Source organism: Lampris incognitus, chromosome 2, assembly GCF_029633865.1.
Source record: "Lampris incognitus isolate fLamInc1 chromosome 2, fLamInc1.hap2, whole genome shotgun sequence".
Lineage (NCBI taxonomy): Eukaryota > Metazoa > Chordata > Actinopteri > Lampriformes > Lampridae > Lampris > Lampris incognitus.
The window spans coordinates 11,196,745-11,216,996 of NC_079212.1; the positions used below are offsets into that span (position 1 = coordinate 11,196,745).

The 20,252-nt window shown below is 47.7% G+C and overlaps 2 protein-coding genes across 3 annotated transcripts in view; both read left to right on the forward strand.

Annotated features, from left to right (window-relative positions):
- The window catches only part of LOC130108432 (membrane-associated guanylate kinase, WW and PDZ domain-containing protein 3-like), a 160,702-nt gene extending 153,833 nt beyond the window's left edge, over positions 1-6,869 (forward strand). The window contains 2 exon segments of the mRNA XM_056275346.1: positions 79-217; positions 3,136-6,869. Of these exon segments, the coding sequence (XP_056131321.1) occupies positions 79-217; positions 3,136-4,160 (1,164 nt within the window). The 3' untranslated portion in view covers positions 4,161-6,869.
- Positions 6,870-7,309: 440 nt separating this feature from the next.
- Positions 7,310-19,781, forward strand: LOC130107233 (lysine-specific demethylase 9). 2 transcript variants are annotated; one of them, XM_056273725.1, is made up of 7 exons: positions 7,310-7,973; positions 8,258-8,931; positions 13,390-13,527; positions 15,176-15,318; positions 15,542-15,709; positions 17,261-17,369; positions 17,513-19,781. In XM_056273725.1, exons 1-7 carry the CDS (start codon positions 7,310-7,312, stop codon positions 18,104-18,106), a joined length of 2,490 nt encoding a protein of 829 aa, XP_056129700.1. In that variant the 3' UTR covers positions 18,107-19,781. The 2 variants fall into 2 exon arrangements, with proteins under 2 accessions (XP_056129700.1, XP_056129701.1); XM_056273726.1 differs by having other exon boundaries at positions 7,358-7,973; positions 17,617-18,124.
- The last annotated feature ends 471 nt before the right edge of the window (positions 19,782-20,252 follow it).

Consider the following 20,252-nt stretch of genomic DNA (forward strand, 5'->3'; position numbering starts at 1 on the left):
AGCGCAGCTTTCTAGTCGATAAGTACTTCCTGTCTTTGACTCATAAGACAGGTGGGACTAACTAAGTCTGTGCCACAGGTTGGAGATCAGATAGTGGAAATCAACGGTGAGGCCACCCAGGGTATCACACACACAAGAGCCATCGAGTTGATCCAGGCAGGGGGCAATATAGTTCATCTACTGCTGCGACCTGGCCTTGGCTTGGTCCCCGATCACAGTGAGTGGCTGCTGGAACCAGTTGCACGCATGTTCACACTGACGTAGCTCCACACAACAGAATATTAACCATAGCAATGTAGAGGCTTTTGTATGGATACGCTCAGCCAGGTCCTGAGTTTCCTTATTCTCATGCATGTGATGCAAGCTTTTCTCTTGACTGCTCTCTCTCCTGTCATTCTATTTCACTTCTGTCCCAATCTGTCTCTACTTCTCTCCACGTCTCTCTGCCTTCGCTTTTTTCCATGCCGGCACTGCTTTCTATTTCTACCTTTGTATCTCTTCCTCCTATAGGTCTGAACTCTTCTTCCACCCTGTGCTTCAGGTCTGAACTCTTCTTCCACCCTGTGCTTCTACATGAAACCAGAGCATCACTAAAGGCCTCACTGCTTTTCTTGGTCTGTCCCTAATAACCTTGGTAAACCTTGTCATCCTCCTACTTTTGCCTTTTACCTCTCCTTTCAAAGTGATTTACACTTACGATTCAAGCATCTGTGTCCGTCCCTCGTTCCAGCTCGATCTGAAATAGATCAGGAATCGGTGGCTCAGTGAACACTGAAAAGGAAACAAGCACGATTTTCATCATTATCTCAATATATATGTTGCAGGGATGACACTCCATTAGCAGCCTTAACAATGAGCGGTCTCCTGTGTCTCTGAAATGCTGCCAAATTTGTGCGCCAGTGAACACACCATGAAGGTGAAAACTTACTTCGTGGTTTGCCAGTAGGCTGCATTGTATAAGAGGAGGGAAATAACAACACTGCATACAGCTGTGTAATGTAGAATCACTTGCATGTTCTTATACAGCTTTATGTAGCGTCGTTATTTGTATTTTTCCATACAGTGCAGTGTATTGACAAACCAGGAAGTAATTTTTCAAGTTCATGGAGTGTCCCCCGGTGATGTCATCGGGAGAACAATTCCACACAATTTTGGCAGCATTTCAGAGGCACACAGAAGACTGCTCGGTATTTTGGCTGCGAATCAGGAATCAGGAACACTTTATTTGTCCTCTCGTGAAATGAAATGAAATATCGTTCCCCCCAGCCATCAGCAGTGCAACACAAAGACAAAACACCTGTCTAAGAACTACAAGAACACACATATCAAACTACAAAAAAAAAAATCACTATCCAAGAGGACGAACACTAGCATGACTGTCGGACATGCCAGTCTGCATGGGCTAGCAGTTAGCTTAGCCTGCCGTGCTTCCGCATCTTGTCAGACCGCCCTCGGTGTTTCCTCCTCGGGTGCAGCTCCAGGCAGTGCCATGATCCCTGGGCCCACTGGATGCAGCAGACCAGGCTCCCCCAGCCGATCCAGCACCAGATCTCTCAGCCAGACACCTTCGACACACCTCCCCGCACTCCACACGACGACACCAAAAACATAGTCAATGCTAGGCGAGGCCGCCGCCAGACTGCCCTCGGTGTTATCGGAACTGCCGGTCTGCATGGGCTAGCAGTTAACTTAGCCTGCCCCATGTCCTGTCAGACCACCCTTGGTGTTTCCTCTTCGGGCGCAGCTCCGGACAGGGCCGTGGTCCCTGGGCCCACAGGACGCAGCAAACCAAGCTCTCCCAGCCGATCCAGCGCCAGCTCTCCCAGCCATCCAACGAAAACACAATCAAATGAAGACACAAAAAGCTTAGACGCAAATGTGGACAAAGACACTGCATGGACGGTACTGGGTGAGGCGCTGCAAATGTACGTTTGCTCCACCATCTTCCCACACCGGTATTGGGTGAGGCCACAAATCTGAATTCGCGCCGCCATCTTCCCGAACCGGAATGAAGTGTTATCCTTACAACATGCACAAACAGCAGTCATGGTGAAAACTGTGCTTGTTTCCCTTTATTGTATCAGGAATAGATGTACTCTTTCTGTCCACTGTAGTGGAGGGCAGAACCAAAGCAGTGACTCCTAGACGAATAAGAGGACTTGCTGGAGCACTGGGAGGTTGTAAGAGCCTGTGAGGCTATCTTAAGTTTATCACCAAGCCTGACATGCCACTGAACACACACCTCATCCTAGGGGAACATAAAGATCGAGACCTGGAGAAAAACCCTGTGAAGAATATTGATCGTGTGAGTGATGAGTGCTCAGAAGGATGTGTGTGCATTCACTGGCATCAGTTCTCCAATCCAATGATTTAAGTTAGAGTGGGTTTCTATGAGTTGCCGCTCATAGAAACCCAAAAGCTCATCTCAGCACGACTGAGTCCATTGCCCTTTTCTCTTTCTCTCTCTCTCACTTATCTATCTATCTGTCTCTCTCTCATCTGTCTGTCTGTCCGTCTGTCGTTCTCTCGTCTGTCTGTCTGTCTGTCTATCTGGCTGTCTGTCTGTCTGTCTGTCTCGTCTGTCTGTCTTTCTTTCTCTCTCTCTTGTCTGTCTGTCTGTCTGTCTGTCTGTCTGTCTGTCTGTCTGTCTGTCTCTCTTGTCTGTCTGTTTGTCTATATGTCTGTCTGCCTCTCTCGTCCGTCTGTCTGTCTTGTCTGTCTCTCTGGTATTTTGCTGCATCTGTCTGCTCTCAGTCACAGCCATGCAGTTCTTATCACTTCTGAAAGGAAATTGAAGTGTCAGTGCTGGGTGAAAGTTAACAACTTTTCCCTGAATGACTGTCGTCATTGGCTGGAACATATCTGATTGTTTTAACCCAGACTGAATTACTTATTTAGAAACAAATACTATGAAGTCTATTACACAAAGAGAGATAGGCGAAATGAAAACTTTCTGCTGTGCCGAATATCGAGCATTGTTTGGTGGGACATTTCAAGATGTCTTTAGTTTATGATGAATATGAAAAATCCCACATGTGGCTATGCATAGCCTCTGCTTTTGTTTTTGTTTTTTTTTAAGATATGTCTTTTGCGCACCAAGAATCTCTGTCTTTCTAAAATAATGTTGTTTTTCAGGTTCAAAGGACAAAGTAACCATGTCAGCCTCAAGCTTTCCCAGACTCCCCATATTTGACGAGCAGTTATCTCCAGCATCTCCGTCATCTGCCTCCCTCTTCAACACTGAGCTGCCCCCATCCCTATCAAATGCCACTGCCCCTGATGACTCCTCTGAATGGGACCCTCGAACCACTTGGTACCCCGGTTCTGGGCAGGAACACCTTGCGCAACCTAGCCTGCATAACCGGTACGGAAGACAGCAGCACTCTCACCACCATAAGCGTCCCACCAGCCCTGACACCTTGGACAGAAAGAGCCACAAAGACAAGCCTGCCAGTCCTAAGAGAGTTACCGAGGGCCGGGTGGATGGTGTGGAGCGATCCCTTAGCCCCAGGAAGACGGACAGAGGCCACAGCGGATCTCTGGAAGACATGAGCAGGGAGAGAAGGGCCCATGGCCAGAGAAATCACCGGCCTTCAAGCCCCAGGCAAAATATCAGGAGGGAACAAGACCCTGCTGCACCTAGGAAGAACCTGGAAGAGCCTCAGAGCCCCAGGCGCCCAGGGGGCCAACAACCCAGCACCGCCCCGGCTGAAGAAAGGGAGTGGAGATACACGGAGGAGGATGCGACCTATTATTTAGAGCAAGGGTATGTAGAGAGGGAGGACACAACCGGCAGAACCAATGAGCGGCGCAAGAAAGACAAAGGTGCCAAACGAGATACAGCGGTGCATAGATCTCACTCCCAGATCCATAGGGAGAGGGCGGGGTCAGACGCTGACACCACCACCCTGAGTCGGAGGGGTGGAAGAGAGAAGGAAAAGGAGAAACTGGGGGATAAGGAAGCAAGGGAAGGCAAGCACCGCGGGTCACCTGAAGAACTGAACAAAAAGGACCCCAGGGGATCGAGCAGTAGCATCCAGGACAGCAGCTGCAACGGGACATCTACCATCAAGAAGGCACCTATCACCCCTGGCCCGTGGAAAGTCCCCAGCACCACCAAGCTCCAGGCCCAGGTGGAGATGACGCATGAGGGAAACTGATATTCTCCAAGTATGCTCCTCTCATTCATTTGGAGAAAGCAGAGGCTCAGAAGCATGGACAGTCAAAGTGGAATGATGAGTCATGAGAGAGTTACTGCATCACTGTGTAACCAGCAACATTACTGCACATTGCTTATTAGTCATTTGGGGTTTTTTTTCTTCTTCTTCTTTTTCCCCCGTTTGCCTCATTCGGTTTGCATCAGGCGGATGATTGTTTGACCTGATATGCATATTTCTTCAGGCATGTATATGTTTGTATGTGTTTATTTGGGTGTGTGCGTGGATGTATAAGTGATTGGGTCTTGTGCGTGAGTTTTAAAGTGACACTGAAGTCCCATGTCTGTATCGTGCCAATCAGAGACTCCGTGTGTGAAGAAGCTGCTGCGTATCGCTCTCACTGTGACACTATTTTTAGGCAAGGAGATGAAGCGCTCTCTTCCTCTGCCCGCTTTTATGAAGGATTCTGCTCTTTTGTCACTCTGATGGTGATAAAGACTTCTGCAGCTATAAAGACGCTCAGTTTCCCCCCGATCGGATAGATTCACTGTTACTTTGGCTGATGGATGTTTGAGGAGGTGGAGCTGGGTGGATTTCGTCTTTTGATTGGTGACAGAAGGAGACAGATCGTCTTCTAAATCATTCTCTGTCTTCCTCTTGAGAGCCCCTTAACCAGAGCTGTGAACCGTGTGTGTGAGTGCATGCATGTGTGTGTGTGTGTGTGTGTGTGTGTGTGTGTGTGTGTGTGTGTGTGTGTGTGTGTGTGTGTTCACACATTTAAGACTCTGAATCACCCTGTTTCCATCAGCTCTTGCAGTAGGTGCACTGATCACTCTGAAGCTTTATATATGCATCAATCAGCAGACCAGACACTTGTGGTTGTAATATTACTCTTTGTTACATGCGTGTTTATAGTGAAGTATAGTTGTAATTTATTGAAATTAAGTGACGAAAAATATTATAGGCATACATATCCAGAATGATTCATCACTTCCTTGATGTAGGAAGTGAATGGAAATGGAAATGGAATGTGTAGATAAGTATTTCCATAGCAAATAAGGTGCGGTGAAGTGTGTCAAGCAGATCGGACATCTCGGCTGTTTCCTGAGTTCACATCGTATCGACGCTGATGACATCATTGCAACTCCATGGGCCTGTCGCGTTGTGGTGCATGAATTATCTATATATTCCATTTCTATTTCTATGTGTCGACAGTCTGTGCACAGTCCCACAAACGTATTTGATCCACATAATGTTGTCTACTGTTAGCAGTTCAGTATTCTAGGTCCTCTGTGTGTGCGTATACGAGCTGTCTGATAGGCCTATGTATTTTAGACATTGCTGTAGCTTCGACAGTACTTTATCTGATATGTGTATTATTATTTAACAAAGTGATTATCTATACATCTATACATTATTTAGCAGAGTTGGATTATCACATCTGATCGTATGGAGTGAGACGTTTGCCTTCAACCTATTAAAACTTAAGAGATATTTTTAGTTTTTATCACACCACAATTTAGTGCACAAAAAAACTGCTTTCTTCACTCTAACCTCCGCATCTATTCTAACCTGAGCTGCATTTTAGGTCATGGCCCAAAATGAGAGAGAAATGAATTGCTGTGTATTTTGACTTTGTTAAACATCAACAACACCGCGCGTATCAAAATTTTATAATATGAATAAATCCAGACTTCCAGAGTCCAGGTTTGGGGGAGAGAAAGTAAATACGTTGCCCTGTGGTGGTTGCGTTCGAGGCTCACTGGGAAAGGCTTAATGCCCTCATGTGGGGTTTTAGTACGACATTACATTGGAGGAGTGCACTTAAACACGACAGGGAATCTATTTTCATATGAAACTATATATTCCTTATTCAACAGAGTTGCTTAAAATCATTTTGAAATGAACATTTCAAAATGTTTTATTGAAATGCTGACATTTGCTTTATTCCAGATCCGGTTGTATTTGACGCAATCTATTCAAACGCCGCGTTTCTGGTGATGCCACGCGGTTAATTGCTCGGGGGGAAGGGATTTGTATTTGCCGATGGGAAATGGATGTGGAATTTTCTCAGGAATAAACGCATCCAGCAGGGGCGCTAGTTCTCACTTTCCCCTCCCACGGGCCAGGCCGTGGCACGTTTATCCGCTGCCAAGCTCAACGGTCTGTTAAAGGAATGCAGCGACATCTAGCGGTCGATGCGCAACGTGAGCGCTGGCTCAGTAAGGAGCCCGCTCCCCCCCCCCCCCTGCGTACAGTGAGAAATTACCAAATAGTGGCTGTTGACTACCCGAACAGGTCGCCCCAGAAGGCTTCGGTTAAATCGATGCATGAGTAATGACGTAGGAGAGTAAACGTTTGTCGCCTGGTCTGTTAGAGCGCATACTAATTTATTTCACACCTAACTTGTGACGCTGTGATAACGATTGGCTGCTGCATCATTTACCGTGCTCGTCATTATCATGTGTGGCGGCGTGGCCTTGCGTTGTCCCAGCATCCAGAAGCCTTTGGTTCTGACATCATGGTAGTTGTAAATGTTTATAAATTGTACAGCACCTTTATAAATATTTGCCTTCATTCAGAAAAAAAAAATATCATCTGTAAATCGTTCATTATTTTTTTAAGTAATCGAAAGGAAAATGATGTAAAATGATGAAAGGAATTCTGGTCATGGCGTTCTGTTCATGCACTGATAAATAAAGGTTTACTGAATAAACGACGTCCGTGTGACTGTATTCCCTTTTCGTGTTAAAGTGGTGGGGGGGGGGTTGCCTCAGTTATCCTTATTGATTAAACCCCTTTTGGGAGGGGGGGGACGGCTGCACGTTACGTCTAACTGTTATTGTGCATAGTTGGTATTATAAACGTGAAGCTGTCTTTAAACGACACTTCAGGTCAGCGTGTAGTGAGAGTGTGCCGCGCCATTCCGGACATCCCATAATTTTTTTCCCCCATTACGTCAGCTGTACAAAATCGGACGCGTGCGAAGCCGCACGCACTCGCTTGCGCGACGAACTTCAACTCCCATGTCGCGCCGCGCCGCGAGAACTCCATCATCCAGAGCGCCGTTCTTTGCGCATGCGCAGAGGGCAAAAACGACCCGATTAAACTACAAATGAAACGGCCCGACGGGACTACAGGTTCCCCGGGACATGCGCAGTGGGAATTTCGAGCCCTTTAAATGTGCCGTACGTGCAAAGATGGCAGCCCGAGTCGACTTGCTCCGTGCGAAAGTGGAAGACAAGATAAGGGCGAGCACAGGCGGGTTTACCGCCGAGAAGGGGAAGAGGAAGAAGCGGGACTCGTCTCCGCCGGCTGTCGTAGGCGACGTCCCGGATAAAGACGCCAAGAAAGTGAAGGTCCATCATCACCAGCACCAGCACCGCCTCCAGCACGCTGTGCAGCGAGCGCACCAGCCGCATCAACAGCTGCAGAATGCCCGACCTCGCAACTTTGCCGCCGAAAACCCCGCCGTACACCACTGCCAGCGCAACCACAGCCATAACAACCACCACCACCACCACCATCACCACCACCACCACCACAGCAGCAGCAGCAGCAGCAGCCACGCCGACGGGGCGAAGAAGGAGCTGCAGGCTGCGTTGCCGCCCCCGCCGCGGAAGGCGCCGCACCAGCAGCTGGAGAAGAAACGAGCGCCGCCCTCCGCGCCACCTGCGCCCTTCACCTGTACGCCCCTCAAAGTGGCCACGGCCGACGGGTGTAAAGACAAACACGCGCGTAAAGACGCTAAACTGAAGCCCAAGAAGGAAAACGCCGAGGCCAATGTGAAGCGCGCCGAAGTGAAGAGAAAGAAAGGTGAGGGCTTTGTTTTAACGCTGGTGGGGCGCGGATCATGTTGTGTTTACCATGTGTCGCGCCGTGGCGTTGGCGGTCATCAGAAGCCAAAGCTGTGTGCCAGAACGACAGCGGGGATGCGCTGCACCTGCACCAGCTGGCACCAGCTGGCTGTCCGTTGACCTGCGCGCGGAGTTGCACTAATGTGCTGTACATATGGATTCTGTGCATCAAGCCTAAATGGACATGCAGCTCGTGTTTAGGACTTGTCTCTCTTTCTCTGACTATAACCATTCCTTTTGCAGAGCCGAGGCCCCACGACGAGAATGTTACGTCTCAGATGCTGGAGAAATACTTGGGGAAGAAGAAGAAGAAGAAGAAGAAGCACCACCACGAGGATGAGCACAGTGGCAAGAGAGTCAGACACACACACAACAAGGAGGTCCAGACTGTGTGTGCAGGGCTGGCGGCAGATCTCGCCCCGTCTGTTCGCCCTGACACCACTTTACCTCGCGGCACGAAGCAAGAAGGCACCTGCCAGCAGAATACAGGCACTACTGACAGCTACCACCACCCCTACACCCACACTCCTAAAGTGGCCCACACGCCTTTTCTTTCCCACCAAGACCACTACATTCGCAGCTCTTGCCTCCAGACAGGCACCTGGCATGGACACTTCATGCATGAGGAGAGGCAGGCCAATGGCGGGGCATCAGTTCTGCATGCCTATGCCGACGAGCTGGCCTGTTTGAACCCTGCTGACATGGAGAGCTTTGCCCAGGAGTTCCTGGGGCTGACCTTTGCTGAGCACCCCAAAGGTGCAGCCCGCCACGCCTTGGCAGTGGTGCATGGCGCGGCTGCTTACCTACCTGACTTTCTGGACTACTTTGCCTTCAACTTCCCCAGCACTCCTGTCAAAATGGAGATACTAGGCAAGAAGGACATAGAGACCACCACAATAGCCAACTTCCACTCTCAGGTAAAAGAACTTAGGTGGACTTAAGAGTTACAATCCTGAATATTGTCATTCTTGTCTATAACTTACCAACACCCGTGGTGACCCATGGTAATACAATTACTCATCCAAAGCAATTTACAAGAGAGTAAGCAATTAGAAGATAAACATGAGTGTTATCAACTGGCATTATAAAATGCTGTATAGTAATCCTATATGGTAGCGCGATTTGAAGTTGTATATGTACTGCATTTATCCGGTCAAGTGGAATAGTGTAAGGGTGTTTTATATCATAAAGAGATGGAGAATAGGAGAATCAAAATGCAAATTAAATGTACATTTCTACATAGTATAACAGGCACATTAGCATCATAACATCATAGAAATGTCAAGTGCAGGAAGAAAGAGGGTACAGTAGGAAACACTAATAATGGTCTTCAAGGGAAAAAGGCCACAATATTAACAGCTGATGGCAGCAGTAGTATTCATATAGCTACTAAATGCCACCGGACACTATAGGATTAAGGTAGGCCGGGAAGAAGAAGGTTTTTAGGCCATTCTTGAGGGAAGGAGTCAGTTGCTTTGATGGAGACGGGGATTTTTGCTCCACCATATTGGTGTGAAGTGAGAGAAAAGTCTGAATCCAGAGTTTGTCACTTCTGTAGAGGACGCAGATAGTAGTGTACCAGCGGTAGAATGAAGAGGTCGAGCAGGAGTGTGCATGTTAATATGGGTTTGCAGGTAACTGAGTGCATTTCCTTCAACTACCCAGAATGCCAACAGCAATGTTTTGAACCAAATGTGTGAAGCAACATGGAGCCAGGGAGCCAACAGTGTTGCTGTTCTTCAAGCACTCAAATCCCAGAGATCCCGTCCAAATTAAACAGTCACCTCTGCTACTACATAGGCACAAATGAAATGTACTCTCTGCATTTAACCCACCCTAGCTGTGTAGCTGGGAGCAGTGGGCAGCTCCTCCAGCTATTTCTTCCCGTTGCCTTGGTGAGGGGCACAGGCAGGTGTATTAACCCTGACATGCATGTCCTTTTTTGATGGTGGGAGGAAACCGGCGTGCCCGAAGAAAACCCACGCAGACACGGGGAGAACATGCAACACAGCAGGGATCTGGGACGGCCTGGGGTTCGAACCCAGGTCCTTCTTGCTGTGAGGCAACAGCGCTGACCACTGGGCCACCGTCAATGGCCATTAAAATGCGCAACTACAAAAGTACTCGTGATTTGGTTATTTACGGTAACAAAAAGTTTCAACGAGCATACGGTTTGCACAACAATCTCCAGGATTACAAATGAAGCCTAACACCAGGAACTTCATAAAATATCCTTCTGCTGGAAGTAAATCCTGCAGTAATTAATTACATCTACCTTCGAGGATCATTAACTCTAGCTGAAGCTGTTGTTTATTCAAAGTTGTTGATTAATTAATGGTGGATGAGCTCATGACCAGATCCTTCATAATATTTTCCAAGCAGTATGGTGAGCTTACCTACCCAGCTATCTGAAAAGCGGTACGAAACCAGTTTACAGACACCATAGTGGACAATTAAGAGGGAGAGGCAGGACGTCCTAGAGAGGTCCATAACGGCACAGCGTGGCGTGCTCATGCACATCGCCAGTGTACAAAGGTGAAATTTGTAATCTGCGTGCACTAGTTTGAAGACTAAGCATGCTGGGTAATATTCCACGGTGTGATGTGCATTGGCCAGCTTTGCTTAGCAAGACGCATCATCTGTAAAGTCAAATTGAAAGACGCAGTAGATTTGTTGTTTGTTTGTTTGGCTTTGAGAAACTCACTCGATACGGCTAGTCTACATGAGGCCGTGGCTAACGCCAAGTAGCTGCGCCATCGTTTTTAAGGCGACGGCGAACCCGATGTCATGAATGAGCTCAGGTTCATGATTGCCTTTCGGTCGTTGACCCAGTCCAAAGTACGCGTGTTGAGTGTAAAACCGTGGTGGTGCTGGGTTTTCTCTCGTTGCTCGGAGCCGTAATGGATTCACTTTTGTTCCGTGACGATAGAGACACACACACACACACACACGCACACACACAAAGGTGGAGAGAGGCACTATAAATAACCTAGATGTAGATGTGCTGGAGACTGGGAGAATTGTGTGATGTTTAGATTAAACAGACAAAATGTTCCCGGTTGGATAATTTCCTCACCAGGGCTTCCTGAGAGTCCTGGTTGTTCTGAGTGCAGTGAAGCCTTGCTGTATTTCTTGGACCCTGCTGGCTCCCTTCAATAAGTATTGCAACCCCTCAGATGGGGGGTGGGGGGGGATACACTGTTTCCTCATCACAGCACTGTTTACATAGCAACAAAATCTTGTTATCTTTGTTCGTGTTTACACAGCAACAAAATCTTGTTATCTTTGTTCTTGGGGCGTTAGATTTCATATTTGCGATGGTTACAGGCCGGTGTATTTGCCATTGCTCTGTACTGTCCTTTGTTGAATTACATCCCTTTAAACAGGAACCTCCATATGATTTGAAACACGGCTCCGGGCTGTAGACTCCCTAATTCCAACGCCAGACACCGTACTAATCCTCTTTGTGCTTTGGGGGAGTCTATAAAGCATCCAAAAGAGTACCACCGTGTACCATTTGCAGCGTGCTAGGCTAGCGAATCACAGGGCAGGCTCCAATCCAGCACACTAAGCTGCTCTGTGCTGCCGGGGTGGCGGGCTGGACTGCCCGATTCACCGAGAATAGCGCAAGTCAACCGGGCGTGTTGTGCCAAGTTAGACTCAAGATAATACCAACAAGGAAAAAGACAGACCATCGCAACTTTATTGCTCTACTGATGTGTTTTAATGTTGAATCGGTTGAAGTTATTATAAAAATTCGGCATTGCGTAGACGACGAACTACGGTGCGTGGATGTTGAAACGTCACAGAAAAGCTGAAAGCATCATGTCTCTCTCTCATATGTGCTATGTATTCCCTATGACAGCGGTCCCCAACCGACGGGCTACGGACCGGCACTGGGCCGCAAAGCATTTACTACCGGGCCGCGAGGAAACGATGTGATTCGAGGAAAAAGAAAAAACTGTAATAAACATGTAACATTATAGGCTTTTTGTGTGGTGATTATGTTGAACTTAAGGTGGCGCAGTGGTTAGCGCGGTCGCCTCACAGCAAGTAGGTCCTGGGTCCGAGCCCTGGGGTAGTCCAAACTTGGGGGTCGTCCCGGGTCGTCCTCTGTGTGGAGTTTGCATGTTCTCCCCGTGTCTGCGTGGGTTTCCTCCGGGGGCTCCGGTTTCCTCCCACAGTCCAAAGACATGTAGGTCAGGTGAATTAGCTGTACTAAATTGTCCCTAGGTGTGTGTGTTTGTGTGTGTGTGTCGGCCCTGTGCTGGACTAGCGGCCTGTCCAGGGTGTCTCCCCGCCCGCCGCCCAGTGACAGCAAGGCTCCAGCATCCCTGCGACCCTGAGTGAGGATAAGTGGTTTGGCTGATGGGTGGGTGGATTACGTTGAACTTGGCGTGGTCTGTCTGTGTTGCACCTTTCCTCATCTCTCCCTTGTCATAGCCGCATCAGGATGAGGATACTGATGTTGAGCTTGAGTAATGCAACGTACGCGAGGTCATCAGTCGGTCCCCACCCACTTACCTATTCCATGATGTACATGTTGCAGCTAGCTAACTGGCTAACTACCATAAGTAAAAAAAAAAAACCAAATGTGGCTTCAGAGTTTCTTCAGAAGAGGTGTGGAAAATCAAAGGTCTCACAATGATGACGCAGGGACAGCCGAGACCGAGAATGCAAAAAAAAAAAAAGAAGAAGCTTCCTTCAGAAGGAAACGATGACTTGTACCTAAAATATGGCTTTTCTGCAACCGATGACTCGCGCGTCACGTCCGTCTTGTGGCAGGGAAACAAGCCCAGCGCCCCCACTGATTCAGTGATATCGATAAGTTGCGATGTTTTACGATGCCCACGCGAGGAAAATACACGCTCTGTGTTTAATATCCAAATGTTACTTAAATGCTATGATGCTACTGACTTATAAACCCAACCTATATTCTGGTCGTGATTAGCAACAACCCCGCTGGCCCGGTCTGCAAGAATATTGTCAATATTCAACCGGTCCGCCGTGCAAACAAAGGTTGGGTACCCTGGATCTATGAAGGCTGTTCCAGCCAAAACACATTGCTTTGAACAGTTGACTATTGAAAGGTGTAATCTGTTTTGAAAATATTAACTCCCAAAGTGGCCTTGAAAGTAATAAACCTTTTCTGGTTTTGTGTGGCGTGGAACGGTTATCCATTACCCGGAGGTCAAAAACGGCAGAGAGGAGGAAGGTAGGGAGGTTTAACAGACTAACTCCATAAACCCCTGAACCAGAAATAGGGGCGTTTGGGCACGGTGTCCGCTAATTCACCCCAGACAGCATGCCAGAGAGGCTGAATCTCTGGTGGGACATATTAAAGACAGTGCCCTGAGCCTTCTCTCCTCCCCTAGGTGAGTCGGACTTACTGTTCAGGGACATACCGGGCCGGACCGATGAGGCAGATAAGCTTGGTGGGAGCTGTGGACGAAGAGGTGGGAGACTATTTCCCCGAGTTCCTGGACATGCTGGAGGAGTCACCTTTTCTCAAGGTTAGAGGAAGAGGACTTTTTATGCTTTTTTAATGATCTGCTTGAGGGGCTTTATCAGGAAAAGGGTCCTAGGTCAGACAACACTGAAAGCTTTCAACAGCACACTGAGAGGTCTCCGATTTAAACCCCGGTTTAACTGGATGGCAGAATGTTTTGTTCACTCCAAGTTATGCGGTTGCCACTGTATAAATGCTTTAAGATATTACAGTGACATCCATCTGATGTCGCTCAGCGTGGTACTGTACAGGACCTTCATAGCTGTGTGGTGTATTGTTCTGGCTATATTGCATTGATGTGTCTATGGCACCGTGCTCCTACTCACCATACTTTATGCCAGGGATAGGCAACATGATCCAGAAAGAGCCGGTGTGGGTGCGAGTCTTTGTTCCAACCAAGAAGTTACACATCTGAGTCTACAAATCAAGGTCCTTTTGGTTGACCAATAGAATCAGGTGTGTAACTGCTTGGTTGGAACAAAGACCTGCACCCACACCGGCCCTTTCTGGATCATGTTGCCCATCCCTGCCCTGTGCCGTAGAGCGGCTCTGGGAGTGGTCTTGTGTCATGACCACAGCCTTGCCTCCACCTTATTCCTTGTGTTTGTAGTATTTCCCTTTCCCCTGTGTCTCCTGTGCTCCTCTGTCTGTCCCTCGCTCTCTCTTGGTGTGTTTGTGTTGTGAGCTTGGCGCTCCTCTCACTCTCCCAGCTCCCTGGTCGCTGGTCAGCCTGCGCGCTTGCAGTTCGTCTACTCATCCGCTCAGCAGTATATCGACCACGGTTCTTCAGCCACTCGTGGCCGGATCTGTGTTTCGGCCAGTGTGCCAGATCACATTCCCAGGCCACTTAAAATTTAAAGTTTATTCTTGGGCAACGTAGCGGTCTATTCCGTTGCCTACCAACACGGGGATTGCCAGTTCGAATCCCCATGTTACCTCCGGCTTGGTCGGGCGCCCCCTACAGACACAATTGGCCATGTCTGCGGGTGGGAAGCCAGATGTGGGTACGTGTCCTGGTCGCCGCGCTGACACCTCCTCTGGTCAGTCGGGGCACCTATTCGGGGTGGGGGATAGCGTGATCCTCCCACATGCTATGTCCCCCTGGTGAAACTCCTCACTGTCAGGTGAAAAGAAGCGGCTGCCGACTCCACATGTATCGGAGGAGGCATGTGGTAGTCTGAAGCCCTTCCGGATCGGCAGAGGGGGTGGAGCAGTGACCGGGAAGGCTCAGAAGAGTGGGGTAAATTGGCTGGATACAATTGGGAGGGGGGGCAAAAAAAAGAATTGTTTAGTGTAAATTTTACTCTCGCGCTGTTGTTGATCGCTGAACTAATCTGTTTCGCTGCACCACAGGGTCATTGCATGCCTGCCTATTTCCCTGTTCATCTCCCTGCCTGCCATTCAGTCATCCAAGCTCTCAACCCCGCCTTCCTTCCTGCTCTGCCTTGCTTGGCCAGCCACCAGCTTCCCTCTGCCTCTGCCTCCCGTAATCCTCACCTCCATCCACCTTCACTTCCCTTAGAACCGCTAATAAACCTTTTCCCCACTCGTTCTGTTCTGGGTCCGTGTTCTGCATTTGGGTTCCCCTTGTTGACCGTAACACCTTGAATAGAATCAAATTAAAACTCAAAGCTTTGTGTGTGTGTCCTCAGATGACCCTACCGTGGGGTAGCCTCTCCAGCCTGAAGCTGGATTGTCGCTCTCAGAGTGATGACGGGCCTATCATGTGGGTCCGGCCAGGGGAGCAAATGGTACCCACTGCTGATATGCCCAAGTCTCCCTTCAAACGACGCAGGTACAATCCCTGACTACATCACGGGCTTGCATCTTATTCACCTGCAGCATTGGATTTTAATTTATTTGAATTTAAAAGTTGTATTGACCTGATGGAAAGGCCTACGATGGCTGTGTGTTACTAGCTGTGCACAGGCCTTGTCTCCGGTGACCAAGCATAGTTAAGAGCCTGACCTCATCTTGGCTTTCTGACTTCCTCTTTCCCGTCACATCCCTCCCTCTAGGTCAATGAACGAGATTAAAAACCTGCACTACCTGCCAAGGGCCAGTGAACCCCGGGAGGTTCTGTTTGAGGACCGGACCAAGGCCCACGCTGACCATGTAGGCCAAAGCTTCGACTGGCAAAGCACTGCTGCTGTTGGGGTACTGAAAGCTGTGCAGTTTAGAGAGTGGTGAGTCTTTTTCCAACATAATGTTGAACATTTCATAATGGGCTTTCAAACTGCTTGTGGCCTTCACCAGTCATCCTCAAAGAACTTTGCATAATTTTGACGATTTTGGATTTTCAAAGTTTAATAACTTTGTGAGAAAAAAACATACAGACCTGCCACTCCCTGAGTGCTCCTAAAATTGCATATATTTGCATTAAAATGAGTTTTAGATCAATTGCACAAAAAAAGTTATCATAAGATCTACCTAAAACGACCATGAGCGGTCAAAAAGACGGCTCGTAATTTGCGTGTGATCGTGCGCATCATGTCACTATTTATAACGTGTTGGTCGCGTCATTTCCTTCGTGAAGTTCATTGCTCTGTCCTAGAAACACACGAGTGTTCTCCAGTGCAGAGAAATGGTCTACACTTGATTTTTGATTGTTTCCAACATATCTGGTTGCAGACGCCATTACAGACGCACCATGGCTACCACCGAGGTGCTGCAGTATTTACAAGCGTTGGACAGCGGCCCATTTAAATTGTTTGAAAAATAGTATTGAAGTTGTTAAAGTGTTAGTTTTGGTGTCAGTTAGTTTCTTAACAGACATACAAACATATGTAATGCATTAATATCTCAATTGGGTATTTAACTTGACAGAATATAGAGTTTAAAAACCATGGGTGGCCATTTTGACAGCCCACGGTTGTTCTAGTAGTTTTTAAGTCCCGGTCATTGTTTAGGACTGTTTCAATAGTTACTATCAGTTCTTTTTTTACATTTCCCGTTTTATAGACCTTGTTATGTTTTTCAGATTAGTAATATGTGTTTTCCGTTTTGTTTTTCAGGTAATATTTTCACTTTTTCAATTTTTCTATTCAAGTTCGACCATGTCTCTCTGAAGTTTAAATGGTTTAAAAATGGTATTATAGTTGTTAAAATATTAATTTTGGTGTCAGTCATTTCCTAACAGACATACTAACATATGCAATGCATTAATAACCCTATTAATGCATTGCATATGTTATTGCATATTTCACCTGACACTACACTGTCAGGTGAAAGCAGCTATTTCAAATGGGCATTTATCAAGACAAAATATACGTAGGCAATGACAAAAAAGTATTTTAAGCACATTGATACTGTAAAACAGTAGCATGTATATGGTATATATATCATATCAATCATATTAGTATATATATGTAAAACAGCATCTTGTATATCAGTATATTTGTATGTATGTGTGTGTGTGTGTGTGTGTGTATATAGCATGTGGTCAGGTGAATCAGCCATACTAAATTGTCCCTGGGTGTGAATGTGTCGGCCCTGTGATGAACTGGCTTGTCCAGGGTGTCTCCCCGCCTGCCGCCCAATGACTGCTGGGATAGGCTACAGCATCCCGTGACCCTGATTCGGATAGGTGACTTGGATAATGGATGGATGGATGGAATATAGAGTTTAAAAACCGGCCGCCATTTTGACGGCCCATGGTCGTTTTAGGTAGAAGTGAAATCCCGGTCGTTCTCGTGTTAATTCACTGATTAATTCTTTTTTGTTTTGTTTTTATACAGGAGCAATCGACCTCGCATAACCAAAGATGTAGTATGTTTCCATGCGGAGGACTTCAATGATGTCGTCCAGAGGCTGCAGCTAGATCTCTATGAACCCCCTGTGTCTCAGGTCAGACCCGGAAGTCAGTTGCGTAATTCATTAGCAGTTTTTATATCTTATTGTAGGCTAACTGTCTTAATGCTCAAATTTGAGAGCTAAACTCCTCCTCCTTAACAGCAGTACTGAGTAACGCTGTCCTCCTCTCCTTGCAGTGTGTCCAGTGGGTGGATGATGCCAAGCTCAACCAGTTAAGGAGGGAGGGTATCCGATACGTTCGCGTCCAGCTTTGTGATGACGACATCTACTTCATCCCTAGGAACGTCATCCACCAGTTCAAGACCGTGTCCGCAGTCTGCAGCCTGGCCTGGCACATCCGCCTCAAACAGTACCACCGAGAGGACAAAGACCAGGACACGGAGGAGGAGGAACAACCGCCCAGCCACCTCAGCCCTACCTCAGGCAAAGTCTCATCCTCCTCACCCGCGAGACCCGACACCACCATGACCCCCTGTGCTCACCCACAGGCAGACAACATCCAAGGTGGAGTGGCCAAAACCGAGGAGCCCGAGTTTCAGAGGCCAGCTACTCCTCCCCGGGAGCCCCAGCCAGCGCCTCCTCAGCCCACCAAGTCAGCTCATTTACCGCCGCCCTACCAGGATTCCCACCCTGCTTCATCACCACTATACTCTGGTTGTAAACCTCCAGCCTCAGAGCCCACGCTTCCACAAGTCACAGCCCAGCCTGTTCCACCCTACCCCTCTGCCCAGTGCCACGTTCAATACCACCCAACCGAGCTGCCCAAATGACCCTACTTTAACCTCCCCCATCTCTCTCCCGCCCTCTTTGACACTCCTCAACCGTTGTGGGAGGAGCTTAATTAAAGGGATATTAAGACTGAATTAACATATAGTTGTGTATCAAACCGGAAGCTTTTCAACTTCCTCTCTTAAATTATTGTTCACACTTTTTTTACCTGTAAATGTTGTTAAAAAAAAATCCCTGCAGGTTGTTTTTTCCCTTAGCCAAAGTGTTTCATTCAAAGGACAATATGGAGTAAGTTTTGTTGGTATTTTGTATATGGTAGCAACTAGACTGGAATTCTTTAAAACTATTATCACTGACTTAAAGTGTGTGTCACGAAAAGCAGCTGTTGTTTCAAATGGAAAAATTTAAGCTGATATGGCCGAAGAGCCAAAATGTTCATTTTTTTTAAGGTCTCAGATGTTATTACTTGTACATACGGCAAAATTTATTCTCGGGATGCTAAAAAAAAAAATTCCAGGTGTCTTCTATAAGGTTCAACAATGCAAAATTGAGTCCGGTTCTGCCGGATCAGGAAACACATATTCACTACGGTATATATGATACTACCTCGTTAGTTCGAGACTAATAAAGGCATGTATACGATGTAACCGTACCAGGAGGTACAGTAGATTAAAATTCACACTTCAAACATTCTCAAGGTCTGCTCAGGACCGGTCTAGAATTTGAATTATAATGGTATGAGCACTTGATATTCTACCCCCCCCCCCCGCTCCCATCACTCAAATAGTTGTATAGCTAGCTGCATGCTTCTCTTTTTAGCCCAACGCTGTTTTCACAGTGCCCTTGCCCCCAAGGTCGATGCTGCTTTTGATAATTTATTTATTTTCTTAAGCTCGAGGTTAAAGTAGGAACACGGGTTCAGAACCGGTGGTCACTATTTGACGTTAGAGTCTAACCGTAGGAGCACTTCTCAATGAGGAAAATGATGGAGGAGTTTATGGCTGTGACGTTGCACTTAGCGATAACTGTCAGGATTATTTTTTCCCCCTCCCTGGGAGAGAGATGGTGGAATTTGCCCTCACGATTTGTCATGTGTTGGTGTCATATTATCGTCCCGGCCGGGGAAGATGTGAATGCTGTCAGTGCGCTTCACTCATCCCTGTGTTGTTGAAAACCTACACTCTCTTTGGTTTCAGGTGAAATTGTCACTACAATGAAGGCACCGTTGTAGAATTTGTTGTCACGGTAGCAGCAACTTCCTCTTCATGTAAATGTGTGGGGATGCGGCCAGTCCCCACCTTTTCTGATGGGTGGGGTAAGTTTGCGGTAATGAGGAATCCTGTTTAACTGATAAGAGTATTCAGACAGTTGCTGGTAAATGAAGGTAAATGTCAGATCTGTTTGCAAAAGTTACCCGCCTGTCTGTCATGTAATGGCTTCCGAGATTGGCTTTAATGTGGACGCCGTTAAATCCTGATTGGAGTGGAAGAAGCCTTTATAACTGTGGCAGTCCTCTGACAGGGAGGTAGGAGTGTGAAGATATTGCCTTTGCTCTACTGGTATCATAGTGCCTTGTCTACAGCTCCCATCATTTGACACTGTAGTTTCTTTGTTTTTTTTAAAAAAAAATTCATTGGAATTTTCCCCTCTTTTTCTCCCCAGTTGTACCCGGCCAGGTACCCCATTCCTCCGAGCCGTCCCGGTCGCTGCTCCACCCCCTCTGCCGATCCGGGGAGGGCTGCAGACTACCACACGCCTCCTCTGATACATGTGGAGTCGCCAGCCGCTTCTTTTCACCTGACAGTGAGGAGTTTCACCAGGGGGACGTAGCATGTGGGAGGATCACACTGTTACCTCCCCCCCCGAACAGGCGCCTCGACCGATCAGAGGAGGCGCTAGTGAGGCGACCAGGACACACACCCACATTCGGCTTCCCAACCACAGACATGGGCAATTGTGTCTGTAGGGACGCCCGACCAAGCCGGAGGTAACACGGGGATTCGAACTGGCGATCCCCATGTTGGTAGGAAGTGGAATAGACCGCTACGCTACCCGGACACGAAACAGTAGAGTTTCCTCATTTGCATTTGGGCATCGGGGTGGCGTGGCGGTCTACTCCGTTGCCTCCAACGCGGGGATCCTGTTCAGGTCCCCGTGTTACCTCCGGCTTGGTCGGGCGTCCCTACA

What these genes read in the sequence shown, in the direction of transcription:
- LOC130107233 (XM_056273725.1), top strand. Translation starts at nt 7,310, where the DNA reads ATGCGCAGTGGGAATTTCGAGCCCTTTAAATGTGCCGTACGTGCAAAG. An exon ending in CGAAGTGAAGAGAAAGAAAG is followed by an intron (nt 7,974 to 8,257) that starts GTGAGGGCTTTG and finishes TTCCTTTTGCAG; the next exon opens with AGCCGAGGCCCCACGACGAG. An exon ending in ATGAACCCCCTGTGTCTCAG is followed by an intron (nt 17,370 to 17,512) that starts GTCAGACCCGGA and finishes CTCTCCTTGCAG; the next exon opens with TGTGTCCAGTGGGTGGATGA.